The 21,458-nt window shown below is 36.1% G+C and overlaps 1 protein-coding gene across 1 annotated transcript in view; it reads left to right on the top strand.

The window, feature by feature from the left end:
* The window catches only part of THSD7A (thrombospondin type 1 domain containing 7A), a 430,772-nt gene that overhangs the window by 217,150 nt on the left and 192,164 nt on the right, over positions 1-21,458 (top strand). Inside the window, exons 3-4 of the mRNA XM_029929576.1 lie at positions 2,719-2,967; positions 4,369-4,550. Of these exons, the coding sequence (XP_029785436.1) occupies positions 2,719-2,967; positions 4,369-4,550 (431 nt within the window). The remainder of the gene's footprint in view (positions 1-2,718; positions 2,968-4,368; positions 4,551-21,458) is intronic.

Genomic DNA, 21,458 nt, shown 5'->3' with positions numbered 1-21,458 from the left:
GTGTGTTGAAATAATTGTTTGGGGTATTGGAAAATTACAAGAAAGATAATAGATCGATTCATAGGTAATATATTGTCACATATTAACATAATATAACTTTAAAATGTTTTTATGTTTATGCCGCTCATTTCTTACATTTTGGATCTGTTCTGAAAATTAACACTTTACAGGAAAATGTATTTGTTGTGGATTTTTTATAATCACTAATTCCTCCTTAGGACAAGTAGCACATTTACAAAGTGCATGGATGGTACAAATCCTGGAAGAGTGAACCAGTGATACTAATTGATTCACAGCTAGACAGTAACTTTGGTATTGGTCTCAGCTAAAGAATTTGCCTTAGCAAACTAAGATTTGCAGTTTAAATTGTGAGAAGTAGGAAAAAGTGTGCTCTGATTTTTTAAAATCCAAGCTTAAAATTTAGCCTAATTGCTAGGTAGACAATCTTGAACATGTTTCCTAACCTTTTGGAGACTTCTTCCCTGTAAAATGGAAATAAGAATGGTACCCCCATAAAAGGATTGTTGGAAAAATCAAGTGAAGTATTAAACTTAGGCTGCACATATATAAGACTCACAAGATTATACCATAGGCCACGTTTGGCATCAAGTCTGCTTTTGAAGGATATAGAATAGGAACTTGACATGATTGTAGATCAGATATTCCAGATGAGGAAATTTTTCTAGAAATCCATGAAGCACAGCTCAAATGGAAGAAAAGTTCTACATCAGACAAGCCCAAGAGCTGTCCTGGCTTAAAAGTCTCATGACCCCAAGAAGCTGATATCTCTTGAAGCAACCCCATTGTCATAGCCTGCAAGGTCCCTATAAACACAGAAGCCTTGTCCCTAGAGTTACCACATTCAGGGAAGTTCAAAATTGTGGCTTTCTATCAGGTATTTGTAGTTTCTCCAGTGCAGATGGAATTTATCCAAAGAGGTATTTTTATCATAAATAATACAATCTAGTAACATAGCTGACTTCTCAACTTTTATCAGATTTCCAGGGCAACCAAATAACTGCCTCAGTTAACTGGTGGTCAAATTCTCTACAAAGGATTAAAAGAAATTGTTAATCCCTCTGCCTGTACATGAAACATGAACTTAGTATACATAGAGGATAATATATACATGTTAATATGAAAACAGTCTCAAGAAAGTCTCAAGAATTGTATCTAAGAGGAAATTATGCAGAAGTCTGTAAAGAGAGGTATTAGAGGTCAAGATTTGGTTATCAGTTTGCCTGACTTTTGTGAATGAACTCATAAATACAAGAATGAAAACTTACTCATCACAGAGGAAGTTTTGCTCTGTAGCTAGTGTTGTACCCAGTGTATCATAAATATCCCGTACCTGCCATTTGAGTAAAAATTGGGTTTCAATCTTCTCTGTTGTTAGAAGAGAAACAGAGCTGACTCAGAGAGCTCTTCTACCACTATTCTCGGATGATTCTTCTTCCCAGACCTCTCAGCTCAGACAAATTGACTTTGATGCTTTGAGCTCTAATTGTCTCCTAGGAATGCAATTTTCGTGCACATGCCAGTAGAATCAAGAAGATTGAATGTGAGTTGTTACATTAAAATGGACCCGCCTCTCGGTCTGGTTAATTACCATAGTTAAATATAGTACCTGAATGACAAGACAGAATTATCGGTGCATTCTCCCACTGGAACAGATGGCTCTGTCGTGGCGACAGGCTGCCTATGTCTTGTAAACATGTACTATTGGTTATTGAGAATAGGCAAGAGTTCAACTAAGAATCACCACAAGGCCATCCAGTTCCAGGAAAACCACTCAAAGTGCATATGCTCATAGTCATTGACATTCATAACATCATCTTCATCTTCATATGTATATGTTACAATTTAGAATCCAACATCTAATTCAAATAAGAGTAGAGAGATAAAAGTTTGAATATAAATACTTTACTGATGTAAAATATGAGACATCTATTTAGTGCACATTCTGTAATATATAAATAGATTTGTATTTCTAATGCTTATGATGTATTTAATTAAGATACCCATATGTTTATTGTATATTAAAGTGTGAACTACAAAAGCCAATGTTCTTGAGTAAGTATACAGTTGTGATAGCTAAAATTCCAAATGATATTAAAAATAATGGTAACCTTGTGGGGTGCCTGATTGGCTCAGTCAGTTGAGCGTCCAACTTCAGCTCAGGTAATGATCTCATGGTTCATGGGTTTGAGCCCCACATCAGGCTCTATGCTGTCTCTCAAAAAATAAATAAATGTTTAAAAAATTCTTTTAAATAATATTAAGCTTATATTTAGGGTTTTTTTTCCTGTTAAAACAATATTGTATTACGTTAGTGAGGCATGTTTATTTAAATCACTAAACAATGAAAATTATATGTTAACTGTTTTTGGTTCCTCATTTCCTAAATTAAAACAAATCTGGAATGAGTGAAACAAACAATAAGGTAAACTTAGTTTCAGTTAATTTTGTTTAGTCCCTTTATTTTTCTATTTCCTATGAACAGCTTAACAACTCTTACAAAATAGGAGAAAATGCAAATGTTAGCTTTGAGTCTAACTGCTTTTACACATCATAAATGTTGATATATTTTCAATGAAATTAGAATTGTAGCTCCAAGTAGAAATAAAAATGTCCGAGCTTATTTTGCTCTGGAGTGTAGAAGACAAAGTTTGTAACTGCTCATTAGCCTGTGATGAGAATCCCAATGTTCTTTTGCAGTTTCTGCGGACAAGAGAAGCTGCCAATGACCTTCCAGTCCTGTGTGATTACCAAAGAGTGCCAGGTGTCAGAGTGGTCAGAATGGAGTCCCTGCTCCAGCTTGTGCCACGACGCGGCGTCCCCGAAAGGCACTCGTGTCAGGACACGGGTCATTAGGCAGTTTCCTATTGGCAGCGAGAAGGAGTGTCCAGAACTCGAAGAAAGAGAACCATGTGCGTCTCCAGGAGACACAGTTGTCCCCTGCGCCACGTGAGTAAATAACAGACAGCAGCTTCTGTTGTGATGTCTCCCCAGTGTGCTTGTTCACATACCCATCTGATTTTAACTGATTAGTGTGCTGAAAAATAGTGATTGTTACAAATTCCAAGTGTGAAAAAATAAAATATCATTTTACAAACACTGTCCTAAAAGAAACATTCTGTTTTGGGACTCCATTCTGTAAGAAGTGAAATTTTTATTTTAACTCCCTCAGTGAATGACTTGTTTGGTTTCACTTTCCTTGACACCCCCCTCCCCACCCTCTGGCTCAAGGCATCAATTATCTGTGGTTTTTTTTTTCATTTACCTGAGAGCTGTTCTTCCTTTATAAACATATGTCAGGAGTGTTGTTCCTTGATGCCCCAGTTCTGCACCTGTTCTCACCCACTTTTAAAAATGAAAAATGAATGTATAGGTCAGGTTTACTGTCATGAAACTTTACTATCGACAAAGCAAAGCACCTAGATCAGACATCTGAAGGCCCATTTTTGTCTAATGCAGATGAACATTAGCACATCCATTTAAACCTGTGCTGGCTGTTAATCTGATTACCAAGGAGGAGTCTTAGTTAAAGTGACATGAAGTTGCTACATGAGCCATTTTCATTGTGCTTTCAGAATATCCATTTTCCGTGAGGTGGGGAAATGCCATCACTTTTTATCTGTAGTGGCATCGGGAAATGGTTCCTGGCTATCTCTTTAAAGCACGTGTTGGTCTGACAAGCCCCCTGCATTCCGTTCACATCCTAATGTTGATTGGAGCTTTCATTTTGAACCACAGATCATCTTTCCTGTGCTTCACTGATTAGAAACGTCAGCTCTTTTCAACATTCATCAGGCACTCATCAGGGATTCTCACTGCTACAGAAAAACACTCGTTCTTGACAAAAAAAGAAAACTCTGAATTATTGTATTCTTTAATCCTAAAACACACTTATAATCTTGATCCACTGTGAAGTTGCAATTTTCATGCATTGATTAAGGGCAAAACAAATGTTTGGGTTGATCGTCATTTAGAATGTTTTCCATTCTCAGATTCAATCCTCCTTTGTTTATAAGCATCAAGAAAGGGCAAGCCTGAGTTCAGCTTAATTGGACATAAAATTTTATGTTTTCAGCATTATGCTCTCTTTTCATAAAATATTTATAGGCAACTTCCAGTAATTGCAATTAAAACAGGATCATCCTAAATTTAACCCTCTTTACATGGAGCAGTGCTGAGGATAGAGGAGAAGAAATTGAACCTGAATCTGCACATAGATGTGGTAGTCTGTGATTGACTGGAGGAAAGTGGTGTTTTAGGTTAATTTTTTAAACAAAAAATATATCTAAGAAGAGCAGAGCAGTTTTTTGAATAAACATGGCTGCCACTGCCAGCATTTTCTTCCTTTAGGTATGGCTGGAGAACTACGGAGTGGTCTGAGTGCCGAGTGGATCCTTTGCTCAGCCAGCAGGACAAGAGGCGGGGCAACCAGACGGCCCTTTGCGGAGGAGGGGTCCAGACACGAGAGGTATACTGCGTGCAGACCAATGAAAACCTCCTCTCGCACTTAAACAACCACAAGGACAGAGAAGGTAAACTGTCTTCTTCTTTACAACTTACGGTGAATACTGAGCATGGAGTTCTCCTGCAGGGAGATAGATGGAAACAGCTATCTGGAACATGAGTAGCCATAACTCTCTTCACATCATGGCTGATACCCACCACGGTGACCAGTAATTTAAATTTTGGTTGTAAAAAATAATAATAATCCAATTCTGTCCCTGGTGAGTTCTGATTTACTGACAAGTCTTTTAAATATTCTGACTGCAGACTCTGAGTCAAAATTTAGCAGTTGTAATTAATTATAAATATAACTACAGTGTCCTGTAAGTATACACATAGAATGGTCATTTATTTTAAAGCCCAGAGTTTCCTTGTATAAGATGTAAAATCTGCTTGTAAATTGGGCAACCCCTTCTGCTATTTATAATATGGTTAAAAAATAGTAGGTTGATTACAGTATCAAGTGAAATTTTCAATTTGAATTTAAATGAAATGAATGCAGAATAAGTACACAGTACCACTACAGTAAAAAAAAAAAAAAATAGGTAGCTCAGCCAGCTAAGCAGCCCACTCTTGATTTTGGTTTAGGTCCTGACCTCATGGGTTCAGGAGGTCGAGCCTCATGTCTGGCTCTGCACTGACAGGATGGAGCCTGATGGGGATTCTCACTCTCTCTGTCTCTCTCTGTGCCTCCACCGCTCATGCTCTCTCTCTCAAGATAAATAAGTAAGCATTAAAAATATAGTAGTGGCATGACTTTTTTAAAAACCCTTGATTAAACCCTTTGATTTGGAAAACCTGTCTTAGAATCTTTCTTGTTATTTAAATCTCAATTTGAGGACCAGATGTGATAAGTGTGCAAAAGGATAAATGAGTCCAAGAGGGTCAAGGCTAATAGTATATATTATTGTATATTAATAATTCAATCATTAATTAAATTCTAATCATTATTGGATTAAGTTTGTATTCAATTAATTGCTCTTAACTCCCTATAAATATGAATATTTTTAAGCAATGTTATAAGCAGACCTTCTTACCTTCCCTCTTCCTAAGGGAGAACAGGATTCCTATCATTAGTCCATTAAATAAATACATATTAGTTGCCAACAGAGTTTCAAAAACTGTGTGAGGTGGTATGGATGGAAATACCAATACACAACTTGTGTCAGGAAAGTGCTCATGGTAATCATGAAGGCACACAAACCAATGGTTAGAATACAGTATGAAATCCATTATGCCTTGAGTTTCAGAATAGCTGTAGGGGTATCATAGAAACAGAGCGGAAGTAGAACTAGAGCTGAGCAATGACACACACGTCCCATACGGTAAGTGGGTCAGGAATGAAAGAACTTTATTCCAAACAGACAACATGTATGGAAACCCAAGGGTGAAGAACAGCAAAGCAAATGAGCAATCTTGCGAAGAAAGATGAGTATGTTGTATTTGGCAAGTTGTAAATAGGACAGGGTAGTATTTATCAGCAAATATACTGGTTGGAAAGGGAAAAGAATCAGGATAAAGACCCAAAACAGGAGAATTTTCAGAGAAGAAATCTGATGAAGGATGCCCAGAAGAGAAGAGAAACAACCAAGAGAAATGGGTGTTTAAAAAAACAAAACAGGGGCGCCTGGGTGGCTCAGTTGGTTAAGCATCTGACTTTGGCTCAAATCACAATCTCACGGTTCATGGGTTCAAGCCTCGCGTCGGACTCTGTTGACAGCTCTGAGCCTGGAGCCTGTCTTCGGATTCTGTGTCTCCCTCTCTTTCTGCCCCTCCCCTGCTCATGCTGTCTGTCTCTGTCTGTTTGTTTCATTTTCAAAAATAAATAAAACCTTAAAGAATAATATAAAAAGAAGACAGGACTCCTCTGCCTCCTCCTAAAATGAGTGGCACAGTGACCAGCAATTCATGAAAAATAAGCACTAAAGTTCTGCATTTGCAGCTTGCAAAATTTAATTGTTTTGTATCCACTAACTTTACATAGCATGTCAACCAACTCATTTAGGAATCTAGCCTAGGGATACATTTTACTACTAATGTTTGTTGAGGTTGTAAGGAAGTAGCATAAAACATGTAATGTTAGTACATTAATATTTTCTTGGCCATTTTAATGGCCACATTTTTAACACTATTAGGTGGATTTATTATAGCAGTCCTTTCAGAGTAGTATAATTTCATTGCTAGAGGTAGATCAGATTTTACTTTCTGAATGTCAATTATGTCCTGTGGACTGTTACTTTCAAGAGATCCTTCAGAATTCTGAATTGCAACTGGGTATTTTTTTAAACCATTTTGCCACAGAGTCTCCCAATCACTATAAAAGCATGGCAGAGCACCAAAAATAAAAGTCACAGAGAAAACAAAAAGAACATCATCGTTAAGATGCATCTGTGGAGTAAAGCAAATGCCAAAGCAAAGATCCATGGATATGGAAATAATCAATTTGCCTACAATTAATGTTAATCATATATGTGTATTACATGAAAATCTTGGAAATGTGTCATTTCATTTCAAATACCAAGAATACTAATAAGCCTTATATAATCTTTGTAAAAATAGTTAATCCTCTTTAAAAGTTGCAGCTTTTTTTTCTCTCTCAGAACTTAGACTATAATAATTTCCCCCCACAAGCACTTACCATTTCCTACTAGGAAACTTATTCAATATGCCAGCATCCCAAGGGTGACGTGTAAAGTCTATACATAAGTGTGAATGGAGGATAATTAGACTGAGGGCTGTGAGGATTGTTCACATTCTATTTTCCTTCAATAAATACCAAAGAATGAAAGCTTACTTTATAAAGAGAGGGAAAGTCATCGAAATAACTCCCAAGGGTACTGATCTAAAGTAATCCTGATCGTATAACCATGAACAACCTGCTCCAAGAAGAATTCCTATTGCACTTAATCCGAAGAACACAGCCTACACTGTTGTGTTTACAGGTTTGTGCCATGCATACTGTGAATAAATGTCTTCTTTTCACATGTAACCAAGCTATGAAAGATACCTTAACCTAAAGTAAAATACTTTAACTCAGAATAAAAGTTCCTGATAGGAAAATACTAAAAACAAGTGATATGCAGTTCACATATGCAATTCCTTTATTATCTCGGCACATCACATCCCACAGAGGAATGGCAATGTCCACCTCACCACAAGGACGGGGCCACATTACATCACTTGATACTTTGGTGTATTCACTGCTGTTAATAGACAGCTTCTCCTCCCTGCAGCTAATATATTTAATTTCCAGAAAATCAAGATATGTATTATTAAAGTAGTCACAAAGTATAATGTATTATATTTACAACTTCACACCTTGTCTGTATCCATTGAATTATACCACCAGAATATTTATAAAGTTTTGGATAGTACCTTTAGATGATAGGAAAAATATATCTACTTGATATTGGAGACCATCCATATTTTATTCATGTATTGCTGCAGGCCATAGGTAACTCTCCCAATCTTGACAGCCTCTGCCCTACAGTATTCAGGGGAGCAAAATTTCTACGTCTTTAGAAAAAAGGTTTGACAAGTTTTCTCCTGAGAAGAGTTCATGGTAGAACCCTGGGCAGTTTCTGCTGAGCTGGCTGAGCAGAATTCCAGTAGGCTCTGAACAGTGTTCAGCTTATGCTGACATGAAATTTACTCTTATGAGGTTATGACAGGAAGAGGCCTTGCCCACGGGGAGGTTAGCAGGAGCTAGAAAGCTGATGAAAATGTTGCTGATCATTGGATACGCAAACATGAATTGATTTTTTAAAGAGCTCAAAGTAAAATGAAAGTAGATTTTAACCATATAATTCAAGACATTATTTCTTTTAATACAGACTGAACATGTTTTTTAATGAAGGAAACCAAGAGTATTGGTTCTAAAGCACCATGAAACTTTTGTGATTTATATTACAGGAAACATTGGAACACTCTTTTGTAGAAAATACATTATAAAAAATCCACAATGAAATCTGGATAACATGTGTGGGATTTGAGGCTATTAAGATAAACAGTCTGGATAATGAGCCTGTGTGATGACATGTAATAAGATAAGCCAGGAGAAAGTTTGGAGGATTGATGGAAAGATGAATGGAAGAAAGGATGGTTGAACTGTGAAAGGGTAGACAGAAAGATGAAAGAGTTAATAATTTCCCATGTTCTGAAAAGAAATAAGGAGAATAAAATGGTCACCATCTCTAAATGGAATGCACATTATTTATAATTATAGCCGTTTATCTACAGCTTCCACTTTAATCGAAGCTATTTTGAAAAAAACAAACAGGAGACAATGCTTACGGTGTTATTTCCCTGTTATTTCAGAAAGTAAATATCAGAGTACATCGAGGTCTAGTGCTGCACCTTTCCTATCCATCACTTTTGAAATAACAGGTAGGTGAGAACATATTACATGCGATTTTGATCAGAAATGTGTATCAGACATTCTCGTTTCGTTTCCTCATATAATTCTTAAGTCACCTAGGAAACACTGTGGTCTACTTTTGCTCTATATGCGTCTAGAAATGTGTCCAAGCAGACCCCTGAGATACAAGTGCTTTCATGTTTATTGACTTTCTATAGCATCATTACATAGATATTAAAATTATAGAAGAACATAAAAGGACCTTAAAATTTACCATCTTAAAAAATATCATTAGGATACCATAGTTAATATACACAGATATATAAAATTTGGTTATGAATGCTTCTGTTGAGATAAATTGACACTATGAGCACTTTTTATAAGTTATCCTATTTCTAAGTACACCACTTTCTGCTATACTAACCTTTCTTAAAACTTTTTAAATGTTTCTTTTTGAAAGAGAAAGAGAAGTAGGTAGGGGCAGAGGGAGGGGGTGACAGCTGCCAGCACAGAGCCCGATGCAGGGTTCAAGCTCACGAACTGTGAGATCATGACCTGAGCTGAAGTCCAACGCTTAACCTACTGAGCCACCCAGCAGCCCCTCTACTAATCTCAATTAAAAATGAATCAGGAACAAAATCACATCATGGCTGCCTTTTGGAGGCAGCTTTCACAGATGCGGGGGATGTGAAAAGCACTGTGATATAATTATAGGATAATTAAAACATAGGAAATCCCTAAAAAGAATCAGATATTTCTTGGAAATTACTTCTAGGGTATTATTTGGGAGAGAAGGGCTGTTAACCCTATGGAATTTGTGATGAGTAGATTACACAATAGAAACGAGATACCAAGAGGTATGAGCCAACAGGATAGAGGCTAATAAAAACTTAAATGCTGGGAATTGGAGTAAGTTGGTCAGTGGTCTACCCCCAAGGTAACTTAGAATTTTTAGTACAGGAAGAGCTTAATAATGAGATATCGGGTAGTACCCAACCAAAAAAAGCAATATGTGAGTGAATGAGTGAGTGTGAGTGTGTGTGTGAGTGTGTGTGTGCGTGCATAGGCTGCTTGGAAGCCATGTAATCATGAAAAGAGGGTTTATAATACCTTTAACTTAGTTGAAATTTAATAAAGAGTGGTTGTGTGACATGTTTACTCTCCCCTTTGTGAATGGTATATAAGTACTCTTACAGTTTGTCTGAAAATCATTTCTTGAACATTTCAAAAATACTTTTAAAAACTCTTGATTTTAGCAAGGGGCTATATTCACACACACCCTTCATCCCTGAATAAATGATTATTCATGCCTCTGACTTGGAATAAAGGAAACATGATCTAGTACGTAGATCAAATGAAAAGAGTCAAAATCCATGCACTGTGCTTCAGTTTGGACACTCATTCAAGCGAATACATTTTTATATATCTTATTCTCTTTTCTAGTTACATGCAAAGCTTTAAAAACTCTTCTGAATTTTATCTTAAAGCTACTTTCAAAAGAAGCCTATGCAAATAATCAAGAAAGCTCATTTTCTTTACTGCTTGGCCTTCTTTCCTTATGCACATTACTTAACTTTACTTGCCTAAAAATACCCATTAAATGACTCCTCTGTTCCATTTCCAGCAATATGACAGATTAGAAAAGCTGAAAATCATCCCTTACAAAACAGCCAGCGAGACAGGATACAGTATTGCTTTAAATGCTTTTAAGAGCAGAACTGAGGTCTTGATTAACTTAATGATTTTTCAGAACAAACCAGGAAGGTTGAGCTGATGCTTTTGGTGGTAGCCTGGGTAGTAATGGCACCTGGAGAAGGAGGGTTACATGCTACAGGAATTGAGAAGGAGTGAAGCCAATAAACTGTGATGTAAAACTTTTAGCCAGAGAAAGAGAGTACAAGCAGAAAAACTGCATTACTCTTTCAGCCTCAAAGGGTGATAGCTGCAGCAGATGAGTGAACTCAGCTTACCGACAGAGGGAGAGAACAAGAAAGCAGGTGAGTCTCAGCCTTAGTTTGAGGTCAGGGCAAGAACAATCCTCTCCTAAGAATTCCAAGTAAGTGCCTGTACTCATACTAATGAATTAAGTTTCAAATTAATGATACTTCTATGATTTTAAATACCACAAACTGAGAAATTAATACAAGAAATAGCATCAGGCAGGGGTGCCTGGATGGCTCAGTTGGCTGAATGTCCAACTCTGGCTCAGATCATGATCTCAGAGATCATAGGTTCAAGCCCCACGTTGGGCTCTGTGCTAAAAGCTTAGAGACTGGAGCCTGCCTTAGATTCTGTGCCTCCCTCTTTCTCTGTCCCTCCCCCAGGTCACACTCTGTCTCTCTCTGTCTCTCAAAAATGAATAAACATTAAAGAAAAAAAGAAAGAAAGAAATAGCATCAGGCAAGTGGTACTACTGGGTTGCGTAACATAGCGAAAGCAAAAACTGTGAAGACAGGAATACTTTAACCTTAGGCACAGCGTTTCCCCAGATAAAATGTACCATTCAAAGCTGCAGACTGACTACACAAGGAAAAAATAGCCCATTTTAAACAGGATTTAAAATACCTCACAAACATTAAGATTAGACTCGCAATGTTGGAAATACTGGAAATAGCACATAGAGACCATAAAAGATATATGCTAGGACTTAAGATGTAAAGGGAAAATTAAAACATTAAATATAATGAGTTCCAATAAAAAAAGACCAGATTGTTTTTAAAAAAATGAAAAAGAAATTCTACAATTGAAAAGTGCTTTTATTGGAAATAGGTAGATTAGACAGATTGAGCTAAACAGTAATAAACTCAAGACAGATGTAAGGGAGTTATTCACAATGTAACACTGAAAATAGGAAATCAGAATAAGGTAAGTAAGGTAAGCCATACAGAATTAAAGAAGAAGGTTCAGAATGTTAAAAGGAAGAGGAAAGATGAGAGAATTTTCTCGATTTGATGATAGACAAATGTACAGGATCAGTAGAGATAGTTTCCAAGCAGGATAATGATACACTTAAATATAGAGTAGTGAGATTCCAGTTCATCAACTATCAAGGAGTTGTGTAAGGACAAAGTAAAAGGATAAAGAGACAAAAATTAACTAAAAAGAAATTAATAAATCAACAGTGAAATTCTCAACAGTTGCAAAAAAAGAAATAACCAAAATGACATGTTAAAAGTACTAAGAGGGAAATCAGTGTCAATTTAGAATTATTTTTCCAACTGTTAAAAACTACCTACCATTAAAAACTATGGGCAAAATTAAGACAGAAGGGAAAAAGTTTACCTCTATTAAACCATCACTGAAAAATTCCTAAATGAAAATGCTTAAGATGAAGGAAATTGAAACCAGCAAGAGAAGAATTCAAGATGTGCAAAGCACTTGATAAACATCTAGGTAACTTAAATAAGTATGGATATAATGAAACAATACTAATACATGGCTAAAACTGTATTCTTAATGAGCAACAGTAATCTAAGACAGGAGGAAATGATAAGGAGTATATTGTTTGGGAAAGGAGAGAGATTTGAACCCCCTTATATATGGTAAAGTCATTATGCATGTTGCAGATATTAAGAATAATTATCAAAATAAAATATAATTATTATTATACTTGTATCATAGTATATAATATGTATTTCCCCATCCAACAGAAGAAATACAAGGAACTAAAAACTCAATCAATGCAACACAAAGTGCTAAATAAGAGAAAACATTTTTTCTTTGAGATGATCTAATTAGATGACCAGATGAAGAAGACTAAAAACCTAGAAATATGACTTTTATATCTCAAAGTCAAACTATTACAGAAAATTATTTTAATTATTCCTGCATCTATGAGGACAACCAACTGTATTATGAGTGTTTATAATTATCAAACTAAAAGTGTACGTAGAGTCATCAGTCCAGACATTCACCATTGCTGGAAAATATGTAAACACACAAGTGACACATTATGTATTTCTCAGGCAATAATGCCTTATTTATATATAAAGTACAGCTGAAATGTTTATTTTATCAAGGAAATATCATGAGATTGACTTAAAATATGTATGTGTGCGATGTCAAAACTGTTAAGAAGATTGAATGATTTAATCAATTAAAATGACATTTGATGGAAATTTTTCTTGGATAATCAAAAAATGTCCAGAGTCTTCTCTAGTATTTTTAGAGTGAAGGATAAGCTCCTGGAACATAAAACTCAATAGAAATTATGTTGCTAAAGTGATATTGTTCAATGAAGCTTGAATGTGATTGCAAACTTTTAAAATTGAAGGAGAGAAACATTGAAAATTCATGAGTACCTATATTTCAATCCTATCTCCCTTTTTGTCATGCATTTTTCCTAGTTTTCTAATGGGAGAGATGAATAACATGGGCATTATTACCAGGCAAAGATAATAATGACAAAGGAATTATTACGTAGAGAAGATAAAATGTATTAATACCTATGTTGGTGTCTTGAACAAAGTCCTAGATGGTGTGGTGATAAAATATGTGAGTAATATTAAGCTAATAAGGATACATCATTGGAAAATAAATTTTGACACAAAAAGATGTTAAAAGTCTAGAAACACTGGAATGTCTACAGAGGTATGAAATCTAATGGAATACTTACAAATTTCAAAATTTAAGTCCCAAATGCTCAGTCTAAAAGAAAACAGTACTAATGATGATGATGTGATGACAGTGACAATATTGATTGAATTTATTAAGACAATATGTTAATTATGTGGTTCCTATAATGATTAACTGCTACATGTGGGGAACAAACATTTGGAATCAGTGATTTAATGTTATATTCTTCCTGTGTCTGTTCTCCCAAAAATTACTCTTCTGAATATCAATCACAATCTGATTGATGAAGTGCCACAAATGTGGATATCTCACATGACATTCCTTCATTCACTCAATAAATACTTATTGAACAATTATTAAATTGCATCACTGATTTAGATATTGAAGATAGAATTTTTTTTTAAAGCAGAATTGATCCCTGTCTTCAGGGGGCTTATAGTCTGATAGTAGCCTTTCACTATAGTTTTGTTTACTGGATTTTCAGAACTGACCCTTCACAAGGCTACGGAGAAACTTGTATAGATATACCAATTTGAGACTTCAGTTAAGCTCTGAAAGTACATTCCAACCATGGTCCATCCTCAATAAAGAACCTTTACCCTTATTCACTGGGTGAATTATTTTTCTAGGACATATATATCCTCAGAATGTGGTTTAAATATCACTTGGATGCTTTAAGAAAATGCAAAATATCCTGGATATTATCCCCTGAGATAGATTCTGTTAAGTCTGGAATGAGTTTAGGAATCTCCCTCTATTTTATAAGCACCATTGTGATTATAATCACTGTTTATTTTACTATAAAACTGATTAGAGCTTTTTTTAAAGGCTTTCTAAAGCTACATAAGAGGGTAGGATAGGGTCAGGGAAGCTCCAGGTTTTCTGAGCCCAAAAGCTTATATAATTTAAGGGGCACTTATTATTTAAAAAAAAAAGAAAAAGAAATATTCTAAATACAAAATCACCAAGATCTCTGCCAAGGTCTCAGAAGGGGACTGTGCAAGAGAGGACCTGAACCTTAAGATTTATGGGCTTCCCAGTAAATTTGCCATTGTTAGACCCACAGACAATTAGTACTTTAAGATGAGACACAGAGACAAAGGTATGTATGTCCAGAAAACAGGCTTTCCACACTTCTGAGGTCAGACTTGCGAGGACAGAGTGACTGGGACAAAGTCCCAGTCTGAGGACATATCCTCAGAAGTGAAGTAGAACTTCCAGTTCTAATATTGGTCTTACTTTCACTCATCAAGCCCTAGCTTTAGGTTACTGAGCTACAAATCTTTAGAAAACCGCTATATCTTGCCAACAGTTAAGCTAGGAAATTGGAGAGGAAGAACACCTAACACTCTCAGATACTGTTTCATCTTACTGCAGCCCGGTAACCCCAGATGGAATGAAGCCATAGCTGTTAGTAAAGGTCCTTCCATTAATGAAAGAAAGATGGTGGATAAAATGTCACGTAACCTCACACTGTCAAGTGACTGTAGTACATGTGCTTTTTGTAGCCCTTAAGCACTTATTTCTCCGAGTCCGTTGTAGATGAATGATAGCACCAGAAGGAATTGTGAAACAAGCACTCCGAGATGCACACTGGTGAATGAATAGCATTTTTTTTTCCCATGGCACACGCCTGCTCTCTAAGAACGTAAAAGAAATGGTTTGTGGCTGGCTATTGCCTGCCTTGCTGATGATTGCTCAGTAGGGAGTAGCTACTCTCACCAGTCTTAACGGAGGAGTACAAACTACACTGTGGAACTCATTAATATTTATTCCTTCTAAAAGCAATGGGCAATAAAAAGGGAAATAAACCAGGGAGAATAGCTGTGGGAAAAGGAAGCCATGACAACAGATTCATCTTGGAAAGGTTTCCCTGTTTATTGCGCACAAAAATCCACTCAAAATACAGGATCCATATTGTTATATTATTAAACTGGAATCCACTAAAAATGCTTCTTATTGGGTAAAGATATCTACGGGAAAAAAAATGTATAGTGAACACAACTCAAGAACTCAGAGTAGCCATCCATATTTGTATGTGCATTTGATGTACTTCTTTACAATTTCGCATTTTTTTATATTCATCATAGCTGTGTCTGTTTATACACAAGAACTTTCTCAAAGCTGAAGATTTCCTGTCTGTTGTAACAGAGACCAGTTGACATCATTGCTCCTTTTTTCTTGGTGCTCCTCGATTTTCTGCATCAAAATCCTTTTAGCCAATGTCCCCAAACTCTCCAAATATCTCCTCCCACTTCACATCATATTTTTCAAACTGTAAGACTTCAGTGATCTCTCTTCACCCAAAGCTGATAGCCTTCTTATACTGTATTTTTAATTTGCCACTTGACTACATATAATCCTATTATTTTACAATCACTTCATGAATATGCCAACTTCCCACGATTTTAAGCTTCTGAGAAGGGCATAGTGTTTTTCCCCTTTTAAATTTTAGTATTACATCCATAATATAATTCTACCAGAGGTCTGGGTACATTTGCTGATTGTCTCATTTAGAAATATTTTTAAGAAGGAGAAAACCCTCGGTCAGAGGATGACTTCCTGCACATCTCATTCATAGAGCTTCATTTCAGATTCTTCTCTATGTCTCATCACCTTCATTCTCTCCCTCCTTGTTCCTTTCCTCTGCAAAGGCCTAAGGAGCATATATGTAAAACACATCCTAGCATGAGGCCTTGCCGTTATTATATGCCAAAATGAATATTAATTGCTTTTGTTCATGTGTTTACTTTTCTGGTTCAATTGAGAAAAAGGGATTTTTAAAATAGTTTTGCTCTGGGGCACCTGGGTGGCTCAGTCATCTAAGCCTCTGACTTCGGCTCAGGTCAGATCTCACGTTCGTGGGTTCGAGCCCCGCGCCAGGCTCTGTGCTGACAGCTAGCTCAGAGCCTGGAGCCTGCTTCCGGTTCTGTGTCTCCTTCTCTCTCTGCCCCTCCCCGTCTCATGCTCTGTCTCTCCCTGTATCAAAAATAAAATAAAACATTAAAAAAAATTTTTTTTAAATAGTTTTGCTCTGAACCTTTTACATGTAGTAAAGGCACAATTGGATATTGGCCTTGCTAGTTGAGAATCATAACAGAGGATGTATCATTCACAGATTCTCTTTATAATACATCCCAAGATCCTGCAGTACTTACATTATATATGAAATTGCTCCTTTCTTGGAAAGACTGGGCTTTATTTGTGTTAATCCAAACTAAAAAGAAATAGGACAAATTTCATCTCTGGAGTTATGAAAGGCAGAATAATTATAGCTGCCCTCGATTTGTGACACTGAATCCTGCAGAAATTTAAACAGCACTCTATGGCTCAAGGAGTTTGAAGGAACCCAGGAATTATTTGGTTGCTCTAAAAAAAACACTTTCACCATTGCTCAACCCAAGAATACCACACTGGTCCAATGGCCCCTTACATTACCCAGGATCCCAGGACATCTAAAATCACATTGATTAGGCAAAATGATGTTCTGGAGAACCTAACTCTGTCCAAATAGTACTAATGATTAGATGGAGAAAAAAGTACTTTTTTAGAAAACTCATTGTTTTATGTGTTCTCAGCAAGGTTTGGTTAAAAAGGCTTGTATCAATTGAGTTCTTTCTTCATTAGGAATTTCAAAAAGTAATTTGAAAATAAAATCATGTTTTTCTCTAAGAAAGCTATCGATCCATTTCTCACTGTCTTCCAAATATCCATGGCACAGGAGTAAGAAAAGAAACTAATGTGTTGTGATAGATAATGTCTTCCCATTAATCTATGACTAATTGGATAATTGGAGACTATTTTCCTAGACATACTAAGACAGTAAGTGCCAGAGGAGGAACTTAATGCCGGTGTTTTGGGGTTTTGTTTTGTTTTGTTTTAACTCCTGAGTCTAAATACTCCCCTGCTCTTTGAATTTGCCTCAGAGTAAATGACTGGGTATAGTCACTGTCCACACCTTTATCAAAATTACAGAAATAAGTGGATTATATTATCTGATGATTTCTCTCTTATAAAAGTAAAATAAATTAAAATGCCATAGACATCTGCCTCTAATAACAGAAAATTGAAGGAAAACTAAGCATAATTTAAGTCCTTTTTTAGGATTCAACTCAAGAAGTTTATTCCTGAGATAGTTCTGAAAGGTCAATGTGGATTCTTGTTAATGGTTATTTGACCAATATTATATTGAATCATATGAAATTGCTATCTTTGTAGGTCAAGATCTGTAGACTAGTGACAATTTCATACAGTTCAGCTGAAGAGGTGCCTTTACTGTTTTGAATCAGGTCACCTGGTAGGATCTATTCTTTATCCCAAACTTTCTCCACTGTCAGAAGCAACCCTGCAGCTCCTGGCTATGAATTATAGTCAGTATTTTCACGTGAACAATATGCATTTGTGCTGTATGTGGTACGCTGTAGAGAGGGTAATAATGTCTTCTATAAAAATATGTAGATTTCCCCATAGTAGATATTCTTTATGGGAAAATAACTCATATTGATGGCTTGGGAGTGACTTGAATTCATCAAGTAGCTTTTATTCTGTGCACATTTAGAGAAGAAATCTCCTGCATTCAATGTGATTTTTAATACTTACCTATGGCCCATGTTGTTTTATGTAAGTACATACAATAAAAGGAGATAAAGTGATTTTAGGGATAAATGGATGAGTAATGTGGGGCAAAAGAAAAATGCTAGCAGAAAGAGAATATCAAGCCAATAGTGAATATAATAAAGATAATGTACAAAATATATCCCATAAGATACAGTGGTCCAGTTTTGGCTCTAAGCTTATAAGAGCCCATGCAAAGAGGAATGCTACATTAATTATGAGCTTCACAGTGTCCATTAGACAATAGAAAGCATTTGTAGTGGAAAAGCACAACAATTTCTAGTTTTAGAGTCAGAGAGGAAATTCACCAGTAGACCTTCATAAAGAGGACACTGTAACTATATTAAATTATACCCTCATTAACATTTTTATAATAAACACCACAATGAGTTTTATACGGAAGCTTTTTGTCTTCCTCAGTGTAGGCCATTAGCTTCAATATGAAAGTGTAACTCAGGAAAGGCAAATCAGTGGGGATTGATGTGATATAGTACAGATTTATAGGTCTCTGCTAAGTGAGATAAAACTAGGGATAGAGTTGAGAATATCTAAATGAATGGATGTACAGCTTTTCCCTCGGGCAACTGTCCTCAGAGCTGATAGATATTGAGAGGCAGAGAGTTCCCTTATATCCCCTGACGCGAGGATCTGGAGTTCTGATATTCTAGTTTAGGTGCAGTTAAATGCAGGGACACATTTTCTAGCCATCATCTAGGTGAGGATAGGATTAGCATCCTTAAAAGAAAATCGAAAGGCTTGACAAGGGCATAAACTTGAATAAAATATTATACCACTTCGAACAGAGAGATGAGTCAACGCTTATTTAACTAGATGCAGGGCAAAGAAAAAAGTTTAGGTGTAGATAAAGGAAAATCACAGGTCATAAATCTTTTCCATAGTTTGTAAGCCATAACAAAAATCTGCAACACATGCAAGGGAGATCTACCTTCAACAGTAATGCCATCTCTTGGCAGAAGCTATTTACCTTTCCAGTATCTTCTTCAAGATAAAATGACTCCCAAAAACAAATCTATGGAATTAAATGAGTTAACGCGAAGTAATACTGATAATATCATGTGAGAATTTATATGAAACATTGTTTTTCACTTATTTGCTTCTTAGACCCTCACTGCAAGTCTGTAAGTACCATATTTATATAATGTTGAGGAACAGAGAAGTTAAGTGATTTTACCTAGGCATTTAGATAGTAAATATGATAATCATGATTGTGAATCAAAATGTCTGGCTCCTGAAATTGTAACCTTAACCATTGTGCCATTGAGTTGAGGGTTATTAATTGTAAGCCAGTTTGAGGTTGGGCATAAAGTTACTTCCTCTTTAAATGATCCTGGTTTTAGAATGTGTATCTTCTTTTAAGTAGGAATTAGGTCTCAGTGCCAGTGGTCTATTAAGATTATTAGTATTTAAGGATAATAAAACCATACATGTTTGAAAATGCTCATATTTCAATTTTGTATGGCAAGAAGTCATTTTATTAAACCACTATTTACTGAGTGTCTTCTGTATGTAGACTCTGTTTAAATGCTAAAAATAGAGAAGTGAATTGCACAAACAAGATTCTTTCAGCCACAGAGTTTATATTTTATGGAAAGAGACTATAAGCAAAGAAGTAAAAAAGAAATGATCAGGGAACAGCAAGTACTATTGTGAGTATTAAAATAGGATGATGTGAGAGACAGTGACTGGGGAGTGATATTGTTTGGATCACCAAGGTATCATTTACCTTCCCAAGTTTATATATCTAGCCCAAAATTCTCCTCTGAGGAACAAACTGATATATTGATCTTTCTCTTTGACATCTTGAATCATAACACCTAGCTATGTTTGTCTTCCCTGCACATACTCTTGAAAATGGCAAAATAAATAAAAGTTTCAAAACAATGTCAAAGTGCATATATCTGAATAGTTCAAGCTGCATGATATGTTGAATCAATGTGGTAATATAAATCCCTTAAAACTACTTATGGGAAAAGTATCACTCACAGAATGGGCAACATATAACAAGTGTTCACTGGATAAATGAATAAATGGACTTAGTAATGACCCTCAATAGTTGATGTGATTACCAATAAGTGTTACTCTCACAGAGCTTCTTCCTCTATTAGCCAGAGAGATGAAAATTCTAAGATGTGTGTATTTAGAAATACATCACAAAACTCATCAAGTTAATATTTTGTATCTTCAGAAAAGCAAACATATTGTTAGGCTTCTGCTTCCAGCTGTAATCAAGTAACTGGAACTCTCTCAATGAGAATAACTATCCCATTGGGCAAAATATACAAAGCAACTGTTTTTAGACATGAACCAGCAAGCAGCAGTATATGATCACAGTTGAGAGGTCACCAATAATCTGTCTTCCACTGGAGGCTCTTTCCTGACACAGAGCAGGAAAATTGAAAGCAAGTGTGGTGTCAAGTCTTGCTGAACCCAAGAGTCCAACAGCTAAGTTCTGCTCAAATGACTGGAAATTTCAGGGTAAGGTAGCTAGAAGAGTGTTCTATGCTGAAGGGTGGAGTCTGGGAGTCTGTGTGAGGAATGCATCATAGGTCCTTGGCCCGGTCTGGGCTGCTCATGTGCAGGATTGGACTCTTTAAATTCTGGCTGAGGACCTGTGCTGCAACGCTGTGGGCTGAAAGGTGATGGCATGGGTCATGCTGTGCTGGGAGATGTCAGAGTGCCAGGGCCACGAGGGTGAATATTTGCTAAGTACCCAGGCCTTGAAAGACCATGGTTTAGGAGTAAGGATCATGCTGCTACAACCAAGTTCAAATCTGAACCAAACAAGCTTTAATCCAAATGAAACCAAACCTGAGAGGATCAAGAGGATTTTTTGGAATTTAATGGTTTGACAGAACACAATTTATAAAGGAAGATGTAAAATAAAACAAAAAAAGGAAGATTCAGACTCTTACAGCATTCCATTCATGAAATCCAGTCATAAAAAGTTACTTCATGGGCAGAGAGGTAGAAAAAACAAGTCAGTAGAAAAATTCCTTAAGATGATCCAGATGTTAGAATTGGCAAGCAAGGACTTTAAGACCCTATTATACATACATCGAAGGATGTAATGGATAAGATTGTCATGGGGAGTGAACAGATGGGAGTTTGAGGAGACAGACATTGTAAAAATATGGAAATTCAAGAATATTAATAATCTACAATAAAAAATTTATTGACTTGGCTTAACAATTGGAGATTGCAAAACAAAAGGCTAAGTGATCTTGAAGACAGGTCAGAAGTTATCAGATCTGAAGAACAGAGAGGAAGGAGACTGAGGGAGGAAAGGTGAAAAGACACTCAGTGACTGGCAAAATAATATCAAGATATTATATATTGATGATGTTAGAAGAGAAAGTCTAACAGAAAATAT

This window comes from Suricata suricatta, chromosome 2, assembly GCF_006229205.1.
Source record: "Suricata suricatta isolate VVHF042 chromosome 2, meerkat_22Aug2017_6uvM2_HiC, whole genome shotgun sequence".
In the NCBI taxonomy this organism is placed as follows: Eukaryota; Metazoa; Chordata; class Mammalia; order Carnivora; family Herpestidae; genus Suricata; species Suricata suricatta.
This window is presented reverse-complemented; position numbering and strand designations above follow the sequence as displayed.